Here is a 24,509-nt window from a genome sequence, read left to right as displayed (position 1 = left end):
CATCAACGAAACAGTCGCTACAAGAAGGGTAACGTGGACAACGCTCCGCTTACGAGCAGGGACTTGCTCCCCAATGCCTGACACGTCTTACGACCTTGGACTTCCCCGGATTCAGGCGGAGTCATCAGGGTCTGGCGTGGAGGCAGAACTGGGTCTTGGTCCACCGACATGAGCTTGTTGATATCGCTTAATGACTTACACAATAGCTTGTGGATACTGCCTATTACGCGACGGAGTAGAGTGACGTCTATGTCAAAGGAGGCGGAGTAGTCATCTCCACATTGACGGCTACTACTGAATCACACAGAGGCAGCAGCGGCTATGTCTTCAAAGTGATTGAGCACTCATTTCGAGGCAAGTTTAGCCAGATGTGTCCAGAAGACTTGAGTCAAAGCGATCATTTGGGCCTCAAGGGATAGGGAACAGTGTCTATGCTATACCAGGTTTGAGGCTGTCAGGCCGTGAAGATACGATGCATAATTTTGGCCAATTGTTCAACCTCACGCCTCGGAAGGTACGGAAGAGTAGCGTGATGGAATCATATACGCAAGTTGAACGTCACGGAACCACTTGGTTAAAGGTACAAGCACATCAGTAAATCATCATCGACACTTGACATTCATGCAGTCCCAGCCTGTGCAGTCGATAGTTATCGCAATTGCCGATAAAACAAGCTTCTGTGATCTATCCACAAAGATAATACTCTTCATTCTCTAGGCAATGATCAGCGTGATCGTCGAAACGGTAGGCTCTCCAATGTGATCGAGAAGAGCCTCTCCTCTCGCATCTCCGTCCCGAGCATTAGAGCAGCTCCAATCATGACAGCAAGCCGACGCCATGCATTAGAGCTATCTTGGAGCCTCACACGGTATCGAATCGAGACTAGACAGCACCTTTTGGGTTCGATAGACGGAGTTGCCACGTTCTGGACAGGTCTCTGATCGACGATTTGTGACGGCTGGAGCCAGAGCTCTTTTGGTGAGTGCATATCTCTAGCTACTTGTGGTTACCTGAATGAGATACGATCAATTGGAGTAGCAGACAGTTCTTTGTTGGTAGAGATATTGGCAACCCTTGGAGATTGCTCTCAACCGCTCGAGTGTTCTGGACTCTTGGCGTGAGACATCCGTGGCATAGACCACGTCTGCTAGAGGTCAGAGAGGGAAAGATTTGGCGATGAAGATTACGATGGTGATTGCCTGCCAATTCTAAGAGAACTTGCCAGGTGCGCTATCGCTCAAATCACGCCGACAATTCTGGGTCCTTCAATGCTCTTGTTTGCTGACTCCCTCAGGGACTCTCCTCGCTATCGACAATGCTCAGTTCGTGCCTAGAGGGTTCTGTTTCTTTCTGTTTCCTCGTTTTTCAATGTCTCGGGCGAGAACTCCTCTGCCATTGCTGCGCACTCAAGATAGCTATCCTGCTGTCTTGTCAATCCGTGGTCTTTCTCGCCGATCGTACAGGCGATAACGAACAGACGACATCGAAATACGACATACTCTGGTCTGGAGGCAATCTTTCTCGTTGTCGATGTTTATGGGACTTGGAACCATGTGAGTACAGATTATTTATCGATATGTCAAATATTACGCCCAGGAGAGTTCTGCAGCTCAACTCAGCAGCATCTCGATCCCGAAATCTATATACCTGGAGAACACTTCATCTAACATCCCCAACACCAGTTTTAGTATGATATACCCCCCATCTAATCCTTCTTCACCTTTTTATTCTTGGGCACACGAACAACCCAATAGATCCCAAACGCCGCCGCAATGTTAAACACGCAATAGACCCAAAGGAGCCCGAAATCCCTCCATCGATTACCATAGCTCATGCTCTTACTCTCCAGAAATGTGTTGGTATCTGAGATGGTGCAGTACTGACACTCTGTCGCAGCAGTGTTGACGATGTAGCCGCCTCTGTTGGACAGGTACGACTTCATGTATTCGCCGCATGTTGTACCGTTGGGTGCAGTGAAGATGATGAGTTCGTTGTTCTCGCAGCCTGCGTCGGCGTTGGCCATTGATGTACCCATTAAGCCTTCCACGACGTATGTGAAGGGTGAGGTGCGGTACATGAAGATCCAGAAGCCGGAGAGTTCCTCTGGTGATGCAAGGATACTGACACAGTATTAGTGATATGTACAAGGGATCAGCTCAGAGTAACTTACCCGCAGAAGGAAAACATCATGATCATGATCAGAGTAACGAGACCGCCTGCAACTTCAGCAGTCTCGAAGCCAGCGATAATCATATGCGCAAAAGTGCTGGTGAACATAAAGAACATCCACACAAACAAAAATACGGTCGCATTTCGTGCATCTGTCGTATCAGTTGCATAGCCATTGCGGTACAATCCCGTCGGGAAATACCAGCAAACGAAAGAGAGCACAGCCATGAGCTACGTTACTGTCAGTTACAAATCTCCCACATATCAGGCACTCAGTGGAGGCTTACCGAGTTCCATCCGGCTTCTACCAGAATCGTAGAAACCATGAATGCCTTCCAGGAGTATGTCTTGGATGGCCGCTCGCGCGCTTCGTACATGGTGCGTTGGGCGACGTAGTCAGGAAGCATCTGCTGGACAACTTGGGTGAAGATCGTGAGGAAGATGAGAACGCCGAACATTTGGTTCTGGAGACCGCGTTCAGTGTTTTGACCGTTCAAGAACGACAGGCCGATGAAGAGAGACTGTTTCCTCGATTAGTGGCAGTCTTGTACATACAGTGGGGAATACTTACTGCGCCTGCGGACAAGATAACCTTGGAGTAGATGTATCCAGGGCTTCTCCAGTACTGTTGAAACAGTCGCTTGGTGACTTGTGTGTACTGCATGTATGGCGTAGCAGCAAACTCGTTGTACTCAGTTCCATCATTAGTGCCCAATCCGACACGGGCATCCCCTTCAGCTGCCAATCGTCCAAGCTCCTGTTGGACATTTTCATGCTCGCGCGATTGACTCCAAACCTGAGGCCAATCGATCTCTGTATGAGCTCCGGGTGCAGCCCCAATGACCTCAAGCATGTACTCAGCGGGATTAACACCGACTGGACACTTCGGCGCTCCATTGCGAACAAAGTAGTCAACCAAAACCCTGGAGTTCCTACCAATATCACCAAAGTAAATAGTCTTACCACGAGACAACAACAGCAGTCGATCGAAGCGCTGAAACAACATAGCTGAAGGTTGATGGATCGTGCAGAGAATAGCCTGACCATTGTTGGTAAGTTTCTGCATCAAGTTGCAGATAGACCAAGACGTTTGACTATCAAGTCCAGAAGTCGGTTCATCCAAAAACAAAAGCAATTGAGGCCGAGCAGCTAACTCAACACCAATTGTCAACCGTTTTCGTTGCTCCACGTTGAGTCCTTCGCCTGGCACGCCGATGATAGCATCGGAGTATTCCTGCATATCAAGAAGACTGATCACAGTGTCCACATAATCCAGCTTCTCTTGTCGTGTGTATCGGGCTGGTTGGCGAAGAAGAGCGCTGAAGTTGAGGGCCTCGCGGACTGTTTGGGTGTGTACGTGAAGGTCTTGCTGCTGAACGTAGCCGGTTTTGCGTTGGAAGGATTCGTCTCGTAGTTTTCCGTCAACGAGCATTTGACCTGTTACGACGCCCATAGTGACTCGGCTTGCAAGCACGTCTAGTAGTGTAGTCTTGCCAGCGCCGGACGCACCCTATTACCAGGTTAGTATCGATTCACTTTGATGCGGTTCATCACTTACCATCAGAGCAGTCAAGGTACCTGGCTTTACCCAACCGTCCACATGATCCAAAATCCTTCGAGATTCTCCCTTGATCTTGACATCATAGCAGACATTCCTCCAGTGGAAAACGGAAGTCTGCTCCTCAACATCCGTGACCTCGTCGTTACCATTACCACTTCCAAGCTGTGTGCCGCTGACTTTGCCCGTCTCCTCATCATCAAGGGCCTTTCTGGCGTGCTTCTTCATCTCCTTGCGAGTAAACACGAGAACTTCGCCCTTGGAACGTTCAGAAGCAATTGTCTCTGTAGCAATCAGGTGCAGTCCCATGAACAAAATCGTGAAGGCGATGACAACAGCAAAGTCACGCCACTTGTGAGAGTCAGCGTAGCCGTACGCCGAAGCAAGGTATGCAGATCCTCGAACAAAGTTCTCTCCCGGTACAGAACCTTGGATCGCGCAAGCTTGAGAAAATGGTGAGATATCGCTGTAGTCAGGTCCGCTGGGCACAAAGTTGGAACAAGGATAGTTTCTACCGCCGAATTCGTTAATGAAGAGACTTTCGAGACCGTAGAACGTCGGGTTGATCCAGCGGATCCATCCAAGCCAAACGGGCATGTACTGAGGTGGGATTGCATAACCGGTATAGAGAGCGATAACAAGTAACATGATCGAAGCTCGAGCTAAGGCCGCAGCGATGGTCTTGGTAAGAGAGGCAATGAGACGAAAGAGCATTGAGAAACTCAACGTCGTCACGAAGGACACCAAGAGGAAGAAGAAAAAGTGCCCGGCGTCTTGACGAAGGTTTCCCATCCAATACATCGTGGTATTCATCATGATGGTGTTGAAGATCTTGTACGGTAGATCCACGACCATGGATGAAAGAGCCTCGGCGCTAGGGTGATACAGAGCATAGCGCGCGTGTTTCTCGACGATGTTTCGTTTGGCGTAGAGGGTCATGATCTCCAAGATGTTGTTGTAAGCGTTCATCAACAGAATGAAGAAGATTAGTAGCCCGCGCTTGAGAAATGCACCTGTGTCTTCGGGTAAGTTGTAGAAGATACTTCCGATGACAAGAGATTCGACGAGATTGCAGAGTAAAAGAGTCACCGTTACGCTGGGATCGGCTTTGAGCATCACCCAGCTTCGACCCAGTGTAAGTCTCATCTGCTCCATGTACGATAACGTAAACGGTGACTTGATACGTTGTGACTTGGACTGGTCTCTCTTCCTCGAGTCGACGAATTTTTCGTAGTGTTCGCCTCCGAAGGGATGTCGCTCGATATACTCGTCCATCTCAGTGAGAAGATGCTGCCTATGGGCACTGTCTTTCCAAGCTTGTGCGAACTCATCTGGTGATCTGGGAGCCTTGCCTTCGTATCCTTCGCGGATGATTCGTTCCTGGTGACTAGTCATGGAGGTTAGGAAATCGGCTGTGGTTTGCTGCTCAGGACAGACAAAGCCTAGGCCTTCGAAGTAGGCCTTGGCTTCTTTCGTCTTACCAAAGAAGATCTGTCTTCCTTGGTATAACACGAGGACCTTATCGAATACCTACACCAGTCAGTGAAACTCCATAACAATACTTACTCGAGACTCACATCGTAAGCATCCTGAGACGCCTGATAAATGGCCACGGCAGAAGTACACCCCATAACATCAGCCTGCGTTCTCAACGTCCGACAAAACTCAAGCGCATTAGCACTATCAAGACCTCTCGTGCTATTATCCCAACATTGAAGCGGCGAATAGCTCAATGCTGCCTCTGCAATCGTCACTCGTTTCCTCTCGCCTCCACTAACACCCCTCACAAAGTCATCCCCCACGCGAGTATTCTTGGTATGAGAAATACCAAACATGGCCATCGTTACATCTCGCAGATGCTCTGCATATTCTCTTCGTGAGATACCTTCTGGGATATTCTTCGGACAGCGAGCTCGCGCGGCGAAGTAGAGTGTGTCGCCTACTGTGAGATGCGCAAAGTGGTGGTCAACTTCAGCTGTGTAGATGGCCTCGCCGCGAAACGCTGAGCGCATTTCTTCTGGTCGGATGCCTGAGTAGTTGATTTCAGAGGTGTCGTCAATGTGGAATCCGTGTGTGTCGCCGGCGATAGTCTTGAGAAATGTCGAACAGCCTGAACCTGGAGGACCAAGCACAGCCAACATCTCTCCGCTTTGCACAACACCCTCCAGGTTCTGCAGGATATCGACACGTCTTTGCTTATCATGCAGAAGCTTCTTGACCATGGTGCCAGCCTCTAGAAAGATGTTGCCCACACTCTTCTGGAAGTCTGTGTCTGACCCAAAGCCAAATACGTTCAAGTTTCGAAAGGCCACACCAGTTGTTCTAGGTGGGTTTCCTTCAGATGTATCAGTCCGTAGGTCATAGAATGCCTTTGCCCATTTTTTCGCATTGAAGCTTGAACTGCTGGGGTTCAGTGGACCACTTGCTTGGGGGAAGAGAGTCCCTGGTGCAGCACTTGATCGCCTGGTGAGTTCTCGAGCTAGTTGCACGACTTCTTCATTGTGCTGATATTCATCGTCCTCGCTCATAGGAACTTCAGTGTTCTTCTCTGTGCAGACGTGTGTTGAGCATGTTGAGCCGATGTCGTTGTGGTAGAATGGCTTGGGGGTACCAGCCCCAGAGCTGAGCTGTGGGCTGGTTGCCATTATGAATTGTCTTTGAAGTTATACTTCCAGCTGGTGATGCTGACAGTTTATATGAATGGTAGTGAGGCTCAAATTGAAGATTCAAGACCAAAGATGGCTTAGCCTGTGATTGAAGAACTGTTGAAGCTTGAAGAGCATGAAGATGTTGAGAAGAAGAACATTTCAGCAAACAATTGAGTATTTATTCGATGAAATATGAGTCAAAGACAAAGAAAATTAACTTATACAACCCCATAAAGCCCCATGTTGGCCCGTCTGGGCATTCCCACAGTCTGTGGATCATTGAAGCAATTCGGACTTTGAAAGTCCGAGGCTCCAGGTGAGAACCCCAGACTTGGCACGGACTTTCGGACTCTGGCATGCCAAGCTTTCTCGTAAATATACTCAAAGTGGTAAGTGGCGTTCACTTGTGTCCAGTCCTTCGCCCAGAACCTGGGCAAACACAGTCCATTTTGAGTTTACTGCACCCCTGTGGCTTTGTATTGTTCTTGTTATAGTGTAGTTTTACGTACTGCTTTTCTTCGTATTGTTCTTTACCCGACTGCGGGGGTAGATAAGACCGAACCTCCGCCATCGTCTGATCTTGGACTCATCATACCAGCTTCATCTCGGACTTTTCTGCCAATTGATCTTGAGGCTCTTCGACATGTCGTCTTCCGGAGTAACCGGATCGGAACAACTCAATCGTCTTTCTGTAAGCTCTCTTTCTCAACTGCCGAGCTGAAAATGGCTCTGAGCCGCATTTAATAATGACTCCAGTGCAAGAGATGCAAGGAACGTAAAGTCCGATGCAATCGTGTTATGCCACAGTGCGGTCGCTGCAAGCCAAATGATCTAGAATGTGTGTATCCTGTCCGGGTCAAGAGGAGGTCTGCGCGGCCATTGATCGACCCAGCCCTGTGAGTAGTCTTGTTTCTAACATTGAGTATTGGTCGTTGACTCTTTCAGCTCGGCTGATGGCTCCAATGCTGCTCTGTCTACTATCCTTGATCGCCTGCAACGCCTTGAGGCACAGACTGTAGCTGGGTCTTCATCGACCAACGGCCAGTCGATACCAACACCGTCTGGCGATGGCTCTGAGGTGTCCTCCTCGCCGGTGGCTTTTAGCACTACTGGTCATGAGTCCAGTGCTTTAACGCCTCATAGTTCTGACCGTGCGATGGATGCGATGACTGTTCTGAAAGATGCAGTCGACCAAGTTCAGGAGTTGAGGAAGAGGTCGTTTGGCTCGACGGCCATTACCAGTTCGATAGACATTCCCACAGACTTGGCCAAGACTTGGGTTGCCAGTAAGTCTTCTGCGATGCAACCTTTGATGTTGGCTGACATTATTAGACTACTTTCAGCATATGCCTGCTTGCATGTTCCTGGGCTTATTGGACAGACGAATTATCGACTTGATTCCTGACATCATCAACCTACCACACATCCATGTCGACCCGGTCATTCTTGTCATATACTACAGCATAATGTATCATGGCTGCAGTCTAAAAGCAAGCAACGTTACTTCGACTTCAAGTCTCGGGTACATGAACTCGAGCTACCTGGGATGTTTGCGTGCAGTGCCTAGCTGGGAGCGAGAGGCATCGGGGACCATGACGGATCTCATCGCCGCTCTGTTCACAGTACGTCTCTACCAACACTTATATCATCTAATCTAACCATGTCATCTAGAGCCGCGTGGCTGCTGAGTTCTTCGATTACGACCTTGCTTGGAGGATGTTTAAACAAGCATGCGAATATTGCCAGACCCTCAACCTTCACAAGCTAGACTCGGATGAGAACAACACATTTTTCAGCGAGGCCAAATGCGATAATGAGAGGCGAGGGTTCTGGGAAGTCATCCAGATTGATCTCTTCTACCGACTCATCCTCAATACGCCTCCAGTGATTACGAATGACATATGGAAAGTCAATCTACCATGGCTGGACCCTGATTCGGACCCTTTACCTCAAGGGATGCAGACAATCGCATTTTTGGCCAGTTCGAGAGTCAGTCTCGTAATCGCCAGGTTCTTTGCTATGCTTGATGACCCAGAAAACACCACCAAGCCTGAGATCGTAGCCAAGACGGAAGACCTTTGTCGCGAGATGCAACAGATCTTCACCGAGTGGCAGCTAGTAAGACACTGTACTGCCACATCAAGCGCTTATACTGACTCATAACAGATGGAATGGCTGGAAGGTGCCCAAGATAACGAACAAGACATCTGGGTAGTAGCCGATGTCATCTTGACGGGCTACACTTCCATTATCTACATGTTTCGCAAGATGGCTCTCCTCAACTCAACTTCTCCAAGACCCCCAACAACAGATTTGGACATCCCAGACTCTCCCATAGTAGAAGACGCAGCTCGCCGTCTTATCGCAGCTCTCAATCGGTTATTGGTGATATACCCTTACGGAGTAACAATGACAGCATTATTCGGCGCATACAGATGCTTCGTCGCGTTTGCTTATCTGGCTAATACAATACTGCGAGCTGAAGATCCTCGCTCCTATATGGCTGATATTAAAGCACTTGAACGACTGAGCGATCAGTCGACTTTGCTGTGTAGAGGAAATAGGGATGTTATGCCTTTGGTGAAGGCTATGCAAAGCATCAATGAGGAGATACGGAAGAAATTGGAGAAACAAACTCCGAGGGGATGAATTTTGCCATACTACGACGAAATTCTGCCATAGACAATATTTGGAAGCGGATGAAAAGTATTTGTATTAATAATGATAATAAACATTAATACTAATCCCATATCATCATGGTAAAAACATGGCCAACCTTTCTTTCACAAAAAACCCAATAATCAGCCGGCCATACATCAGACAACTAGTCAATCGACTCCTTTATTCAACAAAGTCGGGAAACTCTCCTCTCTCAGCAAGACTCTTTGCACTCTGATAAGCAGTGGATTCTATATCCTCCCACTTGGCAGTCGGTCCATTGACATAGAGACTCGCGTTCGCTCGGTGGTTCGCGCATGGTTTATCCTGAACGTGAACCCATTCCTTCTTGACCTGTTGGATCTGGTTGCAGTTGGCTGTTTTCTGCTGGCGGCGAAAGTGGCAAGGCTCTTTGATGGCTAGAGTCCAACAGTCGCACTTCCAGAGATAGATGTTCCAGTTGCACATTTTAGATGGGGGGTTGAAGATTGATGAGATAGTTGACTTTGGATATGGTAAAGCGAGGATGCTTCTTTGATGATACGAGATTGTTAGTTGGGATGATGAAACGATTGGCTTCGACACCATGAGATGATTTGTCCCGGAATGTTGGGATGAATAGTCTCAAGACATACAGGGAAGAATGGGATAAACAAAGATGAGGAAACGGATAGCCTTACCAGGATTAGGCACGTTGATCAAAGAGATGTTAGGTCTCGTCAAGAACTTTTCTTTAGGGAATCTAAGATGATCTTCAGATGCTTCGAACCATCGAGTGGTTTTAAGATGCAGAGATGAGTGTTTTCTGTTTGCTGAAGTGAAGATAAGAATATAATGTTTTAGTATCTTGTGAGTTATAAGCTGGGTCGAGATGGAATTCATTCACATAAGTTGAATACTATTAAACAATAACAACGAAAGGCTAGTCGAGCAACCAGATCAATATATACTTATGGTCCCAATAAGAGCCTCAACTTTATGCTCTCTTGCTTCGCTCCCTTGCTGATGATTAGTAGATGTTGTGGTTTGCCAGTTGCCGCATGATAGGCATGGAAGTTTGCCAGAGTCATTTTCAAGCTTCACTCTAATATTCTGACCCATCATATCGTGCTAAAGTTCCGAGTGCGACTGTTTCTGTGTTGCTCTGGCATACTGATAGTGTCGTGTAATTCAATATCATAGTCCTAGAATACGCCGTCATCGTGAGCTGGAGGCTCTGTATAGGCATCAGCAACTACGTCAGTCCGAGCTGATTAGCTTTGAGGAAACCTTCCTTACAATCTGGTAAGTCCTAAGGCAATCTTCCTATCATTTTTGCAGCGTATCTCCAGGATGGTTGCCTTCCTTAATTCAATTGGTAATAATTCAGATATTTGTATCCTCTGACGGATGGTCTCCCAGGTGAAGTTATCGTAATAGCCAGACACCATGATTGAAACTTAATATCCGCCTAGCTTAGTGATACGTCGGTGAAGTCGTAATAGAAAGATTGTGTATGCAAAGATGTTTGTTAGTTGGTTCTTCCGTATAAAATGCAAATCCTAGAGTAATTGGACGCTTGATCATGAAGTGAAAACACAAAACACACAGAACACCAAGATCAAAACCAAAAACAATATCGTTTCCTTACACTACAGACGGTATCACTTCTTCTGTGGTGGCATGTCTATAAGTAGTTAAACATGTTCATGAACTTGCATCGTGTTATTGTGGCATGCAACATTCACCTTCTGGATGGTTGCCTTTTTTCCGAACTGCCTACCCTAAACTTCCTCCTCATCTCGGATAATTCTCATCTAAACACTATCGCGATAATGCTCATGAACAAAGATAAACGCAGTAATAAAACTAATCACTTCATCTTCAAACGTCGTCTAGGTTCAGTTTCATATTAAACCGAGTTCTAATGTTAGATCAAGTCCCCGCCCAAAAGCCAAACGGACGAGTGACAACCTCCCTATTTCGGCTTTCAGGGGCTTCCCCTTGGAGCTCTAACCCCCTGCAGCCACTGAGTGGAGAGCAGCCCACCTTGAACCGTGCCTCGGATCGATGGGAGAGGTCCCTTTTTCTCAACACCACTAGCTCCATTGGATCTTACGCACCCCACGAAGGGCCACGACTGCATCAATTTCTCTACTCGTGCGACTTGCTTTTATCTCTTCTCACGCTCGCTTTTTTTGCGTCAATTCAATTCTGTCGCTTTGCTGCAATTGCACTTCTTCCACGTATTCCGCGATGCGCTAGGCAGTTCGTCGCATTGACCCAGGACCATCGCCATCATGGGTCCTCTAGCTTTCTTGAGCAGTCTCTACGACCATGATACCCTCGACACACGATTCACTACTGCCTCTTCTACCCCCTACCAGAATGTTATCGAAGCGCGATTAGATCCGAGCATAAAGAAGGACTCTGCAGCCAAGGAGCGGAGCAGAGCGCAACCGTCGAAATGGAAGACGCCCGAGTTCTACCTTTACTATCTCGTCTTTGCTATGGCCATTCCTTACATGTTCTGGATCACATACGATGTCTCTCGAGGTATATCTCTACCGCTAGTTTTGTGCGACTCCAAGCTAACAAGACCAGAAACTGACCCTCGATACCCCAAATTTAAGCGATGGCTATCCCCGGGCTGGATTCCTGGACGACAAATCGACGTTTCCGATGCGCAATATGGTGTTTTCCGCGAGAACATGCCTTACATGGGCTCTCTCCTTCTTTTCCACCCGCTGCTGAGGAAGCTATGGAACAAGTACAAGCCATTGCCTGAGCGAAGCCAGGGAGGACGCAACCGATTAGACCAGCGAGCATCATTCGATTTCCTTTTCGCATTCATATTCTTGTTCGCTCTACACGGTCTTTCTGCGTTCAAGATCTTCTTCATTCTCTGGACCAATTTCCAGCTTGCGACCAAGCTTCCTCGACGATATGTTCCGGCCGCTACTTGGATCTTCAACATTGCGATCCTCTTCGCCAACGAATTGACCGAAGGGTGGCGGTTCCGAGTTCTGTTTAGCTTCATTTCACCCCCACAAATGGGCCTGTATAAGAACAAGATGAGACTCCTCAACTCGGATTTGATGAACTTGGGAGCCCGCATGGATAGCACATTCCAAGGAATCTTGGCACGCTGGGAGGTTCTCTTTAATATCACCATTCTGCGTCTCATCAGCTTCAATTTAGACTACTACTGGAGTATTGATCGTGGCAACTCTAATGCACTTGAGGTAAGTCATAACATTGCCTAGGAGTTGGGAATTATTTCTGATCATGCTCTGATGCTTATAGAAGAAGCAATTGGACCCAGCAAATCTCTCCGAAAGAGATCGTGTCAGCATCTCTGCAGAGCCCCGAGACTTCACCTTCCGCAACTATGTGGCATATGCGATCTATGCGCCGCTCTACTTGACAGGACCTATCCTCACATTCAATGACTACATCTCACAGTCGAAGTACCGAGCTGCCAGCATCGAAACAAGCCGAACAATCCGATACGGTATCCGCTTCCTCTTGGTCTTGCTGTCAATGGAGGTCATTCTGCACTTTGACTGGGTTGGTGCGATCAGCAAGGGAAAGCCTGATTGGAGTTCGTACACGGCGGCACAATTGTCAATGCTGTCCTTCATGAACCTCCATATCATCTGGCTGAAGCTTCTGATTCCCTGGCGTATGTTCCGACTTTGGTCATTGGTTGATGGAATTGATCCGCCTGAAAACATGGTTCGTTGCGTGAGCAACAATTACAGCACACAGCTCTTCTGGAGAGCATGGCACCGTTCGTATAACCGGTGGTTGATCAGGTACATCTACGTTCCCTTGGGGGGCTCATCGTTCCGTAACTGGCGGTCCACTGTGCGGTCCATTGTGACATTCCTGCTTGTATTCACGTTCGTGGCACTTTGGCACGATATTCAGCTCCGCCTGCTGATCTGGGGTTGGTTGATTGTTTTGTTCATGATACCCGAGTGGACTGCGGCGGCAATCTTCCCCAAGAGCAAGTGGGAGGACCGACCAACAGCATACCGCATGCTCTGCTGCGTAGGCAGCGTAGGTAACGTGCTCATGATGATTTCAGCCAACTTGGTTGGCTTTGCTGTTGGGCTGGACGGTTTGCAGAGCATCATCCAGAGCATCTTGCACGACTGGTCAGGTATGTGGCACATCGAGACTCTGTGGAAGCACATCACTAACACAAACACAAATAGGGCTTATTTTCCTTGTTACAGCGTGCTCTTGTTTGTTCGTTGGCATCCAGGTCATGTTTGAGATTCGTGAGTCAGAGAAGCGACGTGGAATTTTGGTTAAGTGTTAGGCGGACGTTTTTAGAAGTAACGGCGTGACGGATGCATGGGCGTTGTACATATACTGTGATACTATTACTAGCATGAGGCTCAAGATAGTGAACCATTTGGATGGCTATGAGCAAGAAAACATGAGGCTCAAAATACTGTTTAGGTCGGACTTGCTCATGCACAATTTTCTTCGTGACTCGCGTGTCTTGTGAGGCTTCATTATTGTCATTAACTATTACGAATTAACACTGCTTGCATGTTCTGCTAAGGGTATCCCTAAAGGTCGCTCTGCTTAATTGAGAAATGCCGACACGTTACGCCTTACATGGCTCTCCAAAACTCCACGCTCCCAACAATTATGACAGACAAGCTCAATACACCCTGTCCTGTGCTTCGGGGTGGTTTCCAATAGCGTATTTGTTACCAGAAGAAGCCAGCTCGATGTCGTTGGTGTCGGCAGGCTGCTGTGCAAACTTACCATCCATACCAAGCTTCGTCTCCGTTAACCATCGTCGAATCCAGATGACGCCCCAGACAATGCAAAAGATGATGACAATTCCGACCGCTATGCCGAGGATGTATCCTGCAACAATGCCTCGTCCGCCCACCTCTTGATAATCCAGAAACGTGTATACGTAGAACCCCTGCGTCGCGTGGGTGAGGAACGCAAGAGCAAGGTACAGCGCAAGAATGAAGATCAGCCACGCGATGTGCACCCATTGAGGGGGGTTCGTTCGAGGAATGATGATTTCGAAAAGCGCGAACAAGCTGTTCAGGCCATGCTGGCTGATGTTGCTCCAGGCGTAGAACTCCTCTGGAAACCAAGGCCCTTTGTACAGAACGACCCAGTATACGATCGTCACGAGGAACGGGTACGTGACGATGGTCGAGTAGAACAGCGCATGAAGCGCCTGCAGCGGTCGCGGGAGACCATCGAGCAACGACCGGCCTCGAAGAGCGTACGTGGCGGTATGAACCGCCGCAACAGCAAAGTAGAAAGCGATGCCCCAATATGTCAAGATGGTGAAGTAGCTGAAGGACCTGCCGACATCCCTACAGCCGCCGAGGTCGTCGTGCGTGCATTCCCATCCGATGATGAAGAATCGCGTAACGAAAGCGTATATGCTGATGACAGCACGGAAAGCGAAGAGAAGCCACGGGCTCAAGAGCCAGGATGTTTCGAAGCGATTGGAAGGATCCCAGAGATCGAGGCCGAACCTCAAGGGGTTCTTGATGGCCATCTTTTAATTATTATTATTTCGGCGTAGGGAGAAGCGAAGGACGATTATGTTGTGTTGGGTGTAGGACCCTGCGTGCATTCAGCTGTAGCTGAGGTGACGATATTTTTCCCAGCCCCAAGGGACGTGGCTTATGATGACAAGGAGGTTTAGCCTGATCGGGCAGTTATCGCCATGAAAGACTTCAGTTGGGAAATTTCATATAAAATTACACTTCAGAATCTTGCAGATATCGCCAATCTTAAATCTTAACTTTGTTATTACTCCGTGTATTCACTCTCCGAGATATTCGGAGGTTATATCGTATCTTGCGCCATGTTGGTCTGCTGATGGAAGCCATGGTAGATGGCGCAGCTCTAGTTAAGCATGTGGCTTGGCTTCTAAGACACTCCAGAGTTTATAAAGAGTAAGCGATTTTATGAAAGGATTAGTGAAGATGAGAAGAATGTGCCTAAAATAGGTCCACGTTGTGTTCTTGTGATCTGTCGTAAAGAATGTCTCTTGTGGCGTTTTGACCTTGGCATGGGGACAGATATCACATCTTTTCAGCAGTTTCAAGACTCCAAGCATACTCCATGATTCAGTCACGGAAGCATACATCCAGCTGTCGCAAACATTCAATTCAGCCTGTAATCTCTAAACGGAAGCTCCCGTCAGATCAACAGCCTGACAACGGACAAAGCCTTTGGCGCTTGCTACTGAACTCTATTAAACTGCCGATAAGAGGAGGTTAATTGCTCTTGTATATCTGATACGAGGCCATGAGGGTCATGCCCCTGAACAAGCATAACCCAAGAAATTCTCCTTCGAGTTATTACCGTGGGAGAGACACAACAGGAATGTCGGTCAGCGATTGAGTTTTTTGAGTTTGATATTGAGTGGGCAGCAATTCCCGAAGGTCTCCAGCTGAATGGAATTGCTTCTTCCCGGACGCTGGTCCAGTTGATGAGCCGTGCATTCTGCAAGACCCTTGCCTGTGCAGCCTTGTCTTTCCTGGCTGAGACCTGTGATCCTTCAGCATTCCTCAGGGCTACTACACCTCGATAGCTGCAATTCTCCCCCCAATGAGACACCTGATGGCGATATCAAAGATCGAATCGCGAGACCTCTGAGGCGCTGTATCCACCAAATCTTCCAACTTTTACAGTTTCCCCGTCCAGAGTCGAGTAATTGGCTGAGGGGCCCGACCAGCGTAACACGCAACATGGGGCCTCAGATGCGTGCCCCTGAGCTAGAATCGGCCAGGACAGGTAAATCGTGTTGCAGCCTCCGTTAATATCGTGACTTAAACGAGGCAATTTCAAGGTCTGCAATTGTCAGGCGCTTTACATCGATAGACCAGAAAATTAGCCTTTTGATCGGCTTGGCGGGATGGCGACATTGTCGATAGGGCGAAGCGCGGTAAGCTACGAATATATCATCATCGAGGAATGCAAATGGGTCTCATTGTCTTGATGTTGTACAAGTGATTGGCCTGTCTCTGTTCTGTTCTGTATGTATGTCGCAGCGTGGCTATTATAAGCCCGCCCGTTGAAGGGCCGCGCCAGCTTCTGCAAGCCAAAAAGGCTTGGGAACAAGGGAAAGTGGGAGGTCTTGAGGTCTAGAACTATTGATCGGCACTGATTTGGGCTTGCTACGATTTCCGTGTTGATCAGGTTTGCCCAATGCACCGACGTTGTCCTGTAGGGCTGCAAATTGAAAACAGAACCTTGCTGCCAACAACTCCGTGTATTTCCCTGATATCTCCCTCTTGCGCCTTTAATAATACATGAGTAAGGGAACTCATTTCTCATGGATGTCTACTTATCATGTGGCAACAGCGTTAACCACTACGAGCGTTAGCCAGGTACACGTTGAGTCTATTCCGCGGATTCCATCGAGACTTTCAGCCGCCCACTTCGGGCTTGAACTAGCCACAGAGGATAACGTGTTCACCGTGTTCAACCTCTTTGCCTCGAGTGATTGGGTCATCGACAATTAATAGATTCAGTGCAATTAATATTTCCCATCGGCGAATCTTCCAATTGCAAAATCTCATATAAAAAACATCCAGTCAATCCACTCAGAGCCCAACTGCAGCCCAGTCCATTAGAAGCCCCTACTGTTGCAGTGGGCCAATCCCGGGGCCTTTTTTTCAGGGGCGTCAAGGCCTGGCCAGGAACTGGCAGGGGGCGGCGCGATGGTACCTGGACTTTAGCGGCTGCTAGTGGTTGCGCTGTTCGCCAAGAGTACCCGGCCCCGTTGTTGATGGGTGGCCGCTGCTGGCGTGGTTCAGAGTCAGAGTCAGGGGAGGCCCAGAGACACGGGAACAGCACCAGACGAGACAAGCAAGACAGGATTTGTTACTGGTCACAGGCTAACGATGGAGAAGGAGGCGAAGCCCAGACAGAATGGTAACCTACGGTACCTCGGTGAGGAAGGTAGCTTCAGTGAGTGAACCACTGATGAGGAGGACATATCGCATCGACCGATTCATGAGATGGTCCCGTCTTTACTGTCTTCCTCTCCTCGACTTCGGGCAGATAATTAATTACCTTCCTACAACGTCTATCCTCGCTGTAGCGGACCCTTCAGCGCTTCTTTTTGTGGACTCTACGGATACAGCACAGTACAGTACGCCTACCCCGGATTGTCAACCCGAACCCCCCCTCCACAGCCAACAGCAACAATTACGCTTGGCTCTGGGCGGCCTTTTGTAGCTTTTAGGTCCCAGTCCAAGTCCCAGTCCCTGATCTGATCAGCTGATGATCTCTCCCCTTTGAAGACCTGCGCTACAGATAGAGCTGCGACCTCTTTCCAGCTCCCACTCTCTCCCGCAGATCTCTAACTTACTTAGCTTTGCGATTTAACGTTCAACGTCCAACCTTGACCATCTCACTCGACCAACAATCGTTGTATCGCTATTGTTACACCATCCGACTCGATATCAATACCGTGACTCATATTTTTTCTGGTGCCATGGCTGTCTCTGTCGCCTGAATTTTGGCTTTTGGCGGCGCTTCCACGATGCGATAGATTCAGCCCCCTCCTTTGTCTCCAACTACTTCCACTCGTTCCTCGATATCTCACGCTGTACCACATCGTCTGACGCGCATATTCGCCCAACCTCATTCTCGATTCGAGTTGCACCGACGTTTCCAACGCCTTCTCCTTGGCTGCGCGCCTTTGTGCTTCCCAAATATCCCCTTTAGGAGGCTTGCCGTTTCTCTCCTGTAACCACTCACATCCGCCGCCTCCATGATGACCTCGGCCATTAGGCCTTCGTCACAAGTGTCTATTTCGGGCAGTGGCACCACCACCACCATGGCCGCCAGCCAGCTTCAACCGTTAACGTATGACGGGGGTGAGCTACGAATCGTCCTTGTGCCAACATCCGACGATGGAAACGACGCTTCAGAACATGACATTGGAGGATCAGAGGTCGACCGCCGATTTTCGTCCGACAGTTATAGATCATATAGAGCGCCGAACCAATCCATTCCGACACATCCTATCCCGTCTTTGCAAGATGCCTTCGCCGAATCTCTGGACGAAGTCACATCCGAGACCGAAGGACCCGGTAAACCCAAATTGAGAGAACTCGATGCACAAGGTCGTCGGGGAAGATTATTAGAACAGGCTGCTGAGGACGAACCATTCGATACATTATGGCGTTATCGACCTGGACAGCAACAGCATGAGATGTACAAACTCATCTCACAAATTACATTCGGCGTATACCTCTTGCTCAATAGTTTGGCTGCCGATAATGGTCAAGTCGTAACCATTCTTCAAGGTCATATTGACGAGGTGGATGAGTTTCTCGAAGTGATGCTTGAAGACTTCGCCCAGGCTCACAAGGATCTCACAGAGCGCATCGCTCTTCTTCAGCTTCCCATGGCTAACAGACAAGCCTTTGAAAATATGCTTGAAGATCGAGCCTTCAGAGCAAAGATTCTTGCTGGGAATGAGAGAATCGACCATATCCTGGCTCGAACGAATGCTGCCATGAAGCAATGGGACGACGATATCGATGCTGGTCTTCGTTCTAGTGAAGCCTTTATGGAATGGCTCAATGAACACAAGAATATTAAATGGCCAGAGTCCGAGCCTGATCTGGACAGTATCTACCGCGCTATGAAGGGCAACGCCGATGGCTGGCTCAACACTTTCGACGACTTGAACAATCAGGCACAGGATCTGAACGGATTGGTTATAAAACTCATGACTATCGTGGCTGAAATGGAGAAGACGGCTGGCGAGGTTAGCCGCAAGACCTGGGTAAGTTATTTTCAGCCTTGCTTCTTTTCTGAGCTAACATGTTGAAAGGCAACCATTCCTCCGTTCACTATACCGGTCGATGAGCCAAAGTCTGAAGAACCTGCTCAAGTCGCCTCTCCATCGACAAGATCCAATACGAAATCGCTTACGCCAGTGGCAAGCATTCGTAGTGGTGAGAGTCATCGTGCATCCCACATGACCCAAGACGATCCCGAAGTGAACACTCTCAGTGATTTCCCTCTTCCTGGAGGCACGCCCCTACTACCACCTACGACGTACCAACGCGCGAGCTTTAAACCTTCCCCGAACCTGAGTGCCTCGACTGCTTCTCCCAGGCCCAATATCAGCGCAAGCGTGTCACCCTCATCTTCTGGACCCAACCTTAGTACTACATCCCCTTCATCTGGCGCAACTACTCCCAGGGCGTCTGTTGCAGGCGATGCAAAACAGCCAGAGAGAGAGGAACCCGATAACAGCGATGCAAACAGCGGTTTCGACGATGGGCCTTTATATATCCTTCAACCCAAGGTCTACACTCCAAAATCTGCTGCAGCACCTGTAGCTCCAGGCCCTGAGACACCTCGTTTCGAAGAAAAGAGCCAAAGACGAACTATAACACCTTCTACTATACATATTCCTGCTCCCGAAGAAGTTGAGGAACAGACTCACAGACGAACACTTACCCAGACTGTTCAGGATGCAATGGGACTGCAGAAGCGGACCTCATTGCGGCAAAGAGTTTCATTGAAGAAGAATCCACCTGAGTCGATTCATATCCCTCCACGCACCTATGTCGAGCCGCCACCCAGTCGCCCATCTCCCTCTAACACAACACCCCGTACAGCCAGATCTCATGCACCCGATTACACCCTTGGCTCCGACCTCGAAGTACAGCAGCCCCATCGACTTCCCCGGGCAATCTCACATGCAGACTTCTCATCAACTCAACACCATGTCCCTGTGATGCCTTCACCTCACTCTGAGCATCACCAGTTCTATCACAACACGATTCCTGTCCGTGCATCGCCTCACTCTCCTCTACAGCAGAGACCTCATACTGCTGGCCCAGCAGATGTCCAGTATCGCCCCTCAGGATACTTCCAAGGCCATCAACGTAACCAGCCTTCCCGAATGGGCGGTATGAGTACTCTCAGCAGTGTTACAACAGCGACTTACGATGATGCCGCTACTGTTACTTCACGGGCTACTACTCAGGCCGGAGGAAAGCGAGTTAAGAAGAAGAAGAGTGCATTTGGATGGCTTAAGAAGGCATTCAGTCTTGATGAGGACGAAAAGGCAGATTACGAAGCACGCAAGGCCATGCAGTACCAGAACCAATACAATAATCAGTATTACGAGGGACATAGCCCCAAGTTCTTGGATGGAAAGAGAATTCGTTAGTGTGGGCAGATGAGGGATTCTGGATATTTGAGCTTTTGACGAGGTTATATACTCGATCAAAAGTGTCTCCTATTTCACGCAAAACTTCCATTTGCGAATTGATACCCGGCGACGACGCTCGCCTGATTTTGCGCATCAGCGTTCCTCACTCATTTACTTTGTCACGTTGATGCTCTCAGCATCACAGCATTTGCACATCTTTTGGAAATATCATTGATGGCATCACATTCCTACGAAAATTTTCTTTTCTACTTGGCATGCCAGATTCTTCGGCCAGCGATGAAGGCGTTTCTGGTTTGGGCACTACGGTTAGGAAGATGTTTAATCTATCTTGCATCTTCATGTTTTTAGGACGGATTTGGCGAAGGCCATTTGATGGAAGGGATGAGGTTGGATGTTGCTGAAAGATCTATACAAGAGTTAAAGCTTGAAATGTCACGATGATGGCATTATCAGTATATTACAAATTTACGTATCAATGACCACAGATCAGCCTCTGAGAATGAATGCTTTGAAGTGAAATATTTGCTGAGAACATATATGGCTCAGGTAAAGGTAGATGGTTGATGTATTTACTCTGCTATTGCGGAATTGAACTCGTAAACTCATATGCTTGTAATAATCTATGCTTCTAAATGCAGACCAGAGCAATGTCCTTCAGTATATCTCTCTGGTCAGCTATGTAATGTGCTATTCCCCAAACCCATAACTCTTGACACGGCTAAAGAAGAATGGCTTGTCGTTCTTCAAGCCAAACTCGCCCCAGTCATCCGTCAACTTATTGTAGCTGTAGAAGCCACGCCAGATAAGTTTGTTGTTGCGGGACCCCTTGCCAGCATTTCGCATAGAGAGATCCATGCGATACATGTACTTTGATCCTACGCCCTCAGTCTCAATAAAGACATCACCTTCTGGATCACGGTCTCGATCATGCTTGCCAGTAGCTGGACCGAGCCGGTCTGTGTCAGAGCCTTCATCGCGGTCAGCAGCAGTGGAAAGACGCCAGCGACCGCGAAGAGCGAGTGCCATGACGGCAGAGGGGAGATGGGGCTGTGCAACGCCGCGGTGGACGTTGAGTTCTTCGCGAGTCAGGTGGTGCACGACATCTGCGGGTTCGGCAGTGCTGAGAAGACTGATGAGCGTGCCGTCACGGAAGAAACGGAGGTATCGATAGTAAGTAACGATATGTATGGGACTGCCCCACGTAGGCTGATTAGTTGAGGCTTGTCCAGTGCGGATATAGTTGACTGTGGAGATGTAGCAGCCATTGAAACGAATTCGTGGTCGTGAGCGCAAAAGTTGCCTCCAGGTTGGGTATACAGAGGGTATGAGAGACTCGGTGAAAGCGATATTGGCATCGCTTCTGCGTTGCACAAGCTCAGAGGGACTAGTTACGAAACCATCCTGAATCTCAGGGCCTTCTTGTTCCTCCTCTGGCAGGTCGTCCCACTCAACGCCCTTTTCAAAACGGTATATCTGTGAGCTGAAACCAACTTCTGAACCAAGAGCTACACGGCGCCAGATGCGCTGCTCTGACGCAACGAGGTATGCGAGGCGCTTGCACACTCGTGATAAGCGGGTGAAGTCTCCGACATCTGTAATTGCAACGTCGCGGAGGACGTGGATGAGAATCTCGTCGGGGAGATCGGCCATAGGACATGGTGGTTCGGGCATGCCCTCGACGGGAGGAGGGGCAGGCTCGATTTTCAGCCCGGAGAAGCTGGCTATGAGTTCGCCTATGGGTAGAGGCTTTACTTCTACAACTTCTTCTGGCTTGGGCGGTTGAGGCGCCTCTGATGCTGATGCTTTAATTGCTGTAGGTGAGACAGGTCGTGGGGCTGTCTTTTGAGGGAAGTGCTTCTCACGATATCTCCGATCAACACCATTGTCAAGCTGTAGACGAGTTAGCTGGGTTTCTAATGGGCGAGATTGTAATCACGTACTCTGTAAGCCTTGCGGTAAAGCTTGAGACTATCACCCATGTTGCCCTGATCCTCCTTGTGCATAGCCTCCTCAAAGTGGTCCAGAGCAGAAACAAGTTTCTTTCCCTTCCGATCATGATGGACATCCTGAGGTGCTTGAGCTACGGGTTCATCTTGATCGAAGGCACGGCTTTGCACATAATCATCGTCACCGTCATCCGCTGGCGCAGGTACATGCTTGTGTGGCAACGATGAGATAGGGCCATGATGAGGGCGTCTTGACGGTCCAGCCGGAGCCTCAGCAGTTTCCGGGTGCTCATTCCTCGTTCTTAGATCTGAGATCCATTTCTGTCGAAAAGACTCGAGTTCCGAGTCGAGCTCGTTTGTGTTTGATGTCATGATGCTCTCTTGTCCGTTATGTCCGAAGTTTATCTTAGAAGCGGTAGGTTATTTATTACAATAAATTCATTATCACGTTGAAGGCTATAAAGAGCAGATGTTGGCCGGTTGAGTCAAGGTGAGAATGGGGGGGATGTGAATAGGGACAGGGGGTGGATTTGAAGGTGGTTGATGATAAGTCGTGATGGATGATGCAAAGAGCACGAATAGAATGCTGTGGTTCGCCGGCCGAGTCATAGTGGGCGATGGATTACGGTGGATGGATTAGGTTAGTGTGGTCAAGAGACGGTGAATGGACATTACAAATCCAAACGGTTCATCAACACATAACGATGTTGAGTGCTGTATGGGATTTGAATTAATGCGTTGCAATTACCAGGCTATTCACACATTCAAATCATTTAATGTATCTATACAGAGCATCGGGGCGTCTTGGTAAGAGTGACAGTTACATATGGCACAAATGCTTTTATGCGTATTTGCATACCCTATACCTGGGCGTGTTATTATTTGCACCCACGTCTTTGCTTCGAGACAATTGAAAGTAACTGCTGGTTCTTAAAATTGATATATATCTTGAACTTTGGTGGAACTAAGATGTCTCGAGTAGTTACTGATATTGTTGGAACGTTGAGACGACATGAATATAGCCCGTAGTAGCCCTCCATCACCCGTGGAAATATAATGTTAATTGACATACATCCCCAACTTCAAACAATCGGTTGAGCAAGAAGTCTCGAATCCGTTCTTGAAAAGATACCGGCGCCTTTCATTGGTGCTATTACGCCCCTGCTTGTAATTCATCGTGAATTTCGAGATGATCGCTTTGTAATCCCCAGTCTTCAGCGCCATCGAGCGTCATGCCAATGTCGTACTACAGCGATATAAGAGCTCGCAATGGGCATATAAAGAGATAATTCACCACTAAAAGAACCAGAAAAACACCTTAATTTAACGCCTTACTATAATGCATATCGAAATGGACCGTGCCTATTATACAGCTTCTCTTGACAATGGTGTCAGCATCGCTTACACTGATACCAAGCCTGATGGGGATGACAAAGGTGTAGTGGTCTTGATCCATGGTTTCCCTCAAACTTCATACCAATTTCGAAAAGTCATTGGCCCTATATCCTCAGCTGGGTAAGTTTTATCTGTTAGCCATAGGGCAGGTACTCATCCGACTTAGATATCGTGTAATCACTCCAGATTATCGTGGAGCTGGATACTCGCACAGAACTCAGACAGGCTTCACCAAGACAGCCATGGCATCTGATATCCTGAAACTTCTTGACCATCTCTCTATCAAAGATCCAGTCCACATCGTTGGCCATGACATCGGCGGTATGATAGCATATACATTTGCCTCACGATATTGCGATCGCACAGCATCTGTCGTCTGGGGAGAATGTCCCCTCCCAGGAACTCAAGATCACGAGGACACCTGGAAGATACACGGCGTGCAGCATTTCCACTTCTGGTTCCACCAAGTTCTCGATCTCCCCGAAGCTCTCGTCTCAGGCAGGGAGGAGCTCTACCTCGGCCACTTCTACGACAAATACTCGTACAACTCATCAGCAATTACCCAGGAGGACTTGAACTACTATGTCAAAATGTTTAGTCGTCCAGGTGCTCTACGCTGTGGCTTTAATATTTACAGGGAGTTCGGCAAAGATTCGGAGGAGAATCGTGAGTGGGTTGCCAAGCATGGGAAATGTAAAGTGAGAGCCTTGGGTCTCAATGGCGGGATGAATCAGTTCAGCGAGATGGCTGAGCAGATGATGGGGGAAGTTCATGAAAGAGGGACTTTTAGTGTTGCTTCGGTGCCTGAGAGTGGACATTGGATTGCAGAAGAGAATCCTGAAGGGTTTGTTAAGGCGGTGCTTGAGTTTGTTGGAAAGGAGTAGCCGATCTAGGGGTGGAGAGAAAACTTAGGACCTCGATCCTAAATAATAAAAGACCTAGGT

The 24,509-nt window shown here is 48.4% G+C and overlaps 8 protein-coding genes across 8 annotated transcripts; 4 read left to right on the top strand and 4 right to left on the bottom strand.

Annotated features, from left to right (window-relative positions):
• Window positions 1–1,705: 1,705 nt before the first annotated feature.
• FMAN_03290 (putative ABC1 transport protein) lies at window positions 1,706–6,372 on the bottom strand (the record flags this gene model as incomplete). The annotated part of the gene is made up of 6 exons (XM_041832089.1): window positions 1,706–2,120; window positions 2,171–2,400; window positions 2,457–2,690; window positions 2,741–3,679; window positions 3,728–5,257; window positions 5,305–6,372. 6 exons carry the CDS (start codon window positions 6,370–6,372, stop codon window positions 1,706–1,708), a joined length of 4,416 nt encoding a protein of 1,471 aa, XP_041682587.1.
• Window positions 6,373–7,018: 646 nt separating this feature from the next.
• On the top strand, window positions 7,019–9,024 carry FMAN_16125 (uncharacterized protein; the record flags this gene model as incomplete). The annotated part of the gene is made up of 6 exons (XM_041832088.1): window positions 7,019–7,066; window positions 7,132–7,271; window positions 7,321–7,661; window positions 7,708–7,997; window positions 8,047–8,493; window positions 8,542–9,024. 6 exons carry the CDS (start codon window positions 7,019–7,021, stop codon window positions 9,022–9,024), a joined length of 1,749 nt encoding a protein of 582 aa, XP_041682586.1.
• A 192-nt stretch (window positions 9,025–9,216) lies between these two features.
• Window positions 9,217–9,621, bottom strand: FMAN_03289 (uncharacterized protein; the record flags this gene model as incomplete). Its single annotated transcript, XM_041832087.1, has 1 exon — window positions 9,217–9,621. The coding sequence occupies one exon, from the start codon at window positions 9,619–9,621 to the stop codon at window positions 9,217–9,219; it is 405 nt and encodes a 134-aa protein (XP_041682585.1).
• Window positions 9,622–11,312: 1,691 nt separating this feature from the next.
• Window positions 11,313–13,342, top strand: FMAN_03288 (uncharacterized protein; the record flags this gene model as incomplete). The annotated part of the gene is made up of 4 exons (XM_041832085.1): window positions 11,313–11,568; window positions 11,617–12,257; window positions 12,319–13,180; window positions 13,236–13,342. The coding sequence occupies 4 exons, from the start codon at window positions 11,313–11,315 to the stop codon at window positions 13,340–13,342; spliced, it is 1,866 nt and encodes a 621-aa protein (XP_041682584.1).
• A 351-nt stretch (window positions 13,343–13,693) lies between these two features.
• FMAN_03287 (uncharacterized protein) lies at window positions 13,694–14,563 on the bottom strand (the record flags this gene model as incomplete). The annotated part of the gene is made up of 1 exon (XM_041832084.1): window positions 13,694–14,563. The coding sequence occupies one exon, from the start codon at window positions 14,561–14,563 to the stop codon at window positions 13,694–13,696; it is 870 nt and encodes a 289-aa protein (XP_041682583.1).
• Window positions 14,564–17,863: 3,300 nt separating this feature from the next.
• Window positions 17,864–20,221, top strand: FMAN_03286 (uncharacterized protein; the record flags this gene model as incomplete). Its single annotated transcript, XM_041832083.1, has 2 exons — window positions 17,864–18,820; window positions 18,869–20,221. The coding sequence occupies 2 exons, from the start codon at window positions 17,864–17,866 to the stop codon at window positions 20,219–20,221; spliced, it is 2,310 nt and encodes a 769-aa protein (XP_041682582.1).
• A 690-nt stretch (window positions 20,222–20,911) lies between these two features.
• Window positions 20,912–22,542, bottom strand: FMAN_03285 (uncharacterized protein; the record flags this gene model as incomplete). The annotated part of the gene is made up of 2 exons (XM_041832082.1): window positions 20,912–22,114; window positions 22,165–22,542. 2 exons carry the CDS (start codon window positions 22,540–22,542, stop codon window positions 20,912–20,914), a joined length of 1,581 nt encoding a protein of 526 aa, XP_041682581.1.
• A 979-nt stretch (window positions 22,543–23,521) lies between these two features.
• On the top strand, window positions 23,522–24,449 carry FMAN_03284 (uncharacterized protein; the record flags this gene model as incomplete). The annotated part of the gene is made up of 2 exons (XM_041832081.1): window positions 23,522–23,685; window positions 23,732–24,449. 2 exons carry the CDS (start codon window positions 23,522–23,524, stop codon window positions 24,447–24,449), a joined length of 882 nt encoding a protein of 293 aa, XP_041682580.1.
• Between the last annotated feature and the right edge of the window lie 60 nt (window positions 24,450–24,509).

The sequence above is a fragment of the Fusarium mangiferae genome (assembly GCF_900044065.1).
Source record: "Fusarium mangiferae strain MRC7560 genome assembly, contig: FMAN_scaffold006, whole genome shotgun sequence".
Classification (NCBI taxonomy): domain Eukaryota; kingdom Fungi; phylum Ascomycota; class Sordariomycetes; order Hypocreales; family Nectriaceae; genus Fusarium; species Fusarium mangiferae.
Note: the sequence above shows the minus strand (reverse complement) of the source record. Positions and strands in the feature narration are given on the sequence as shown.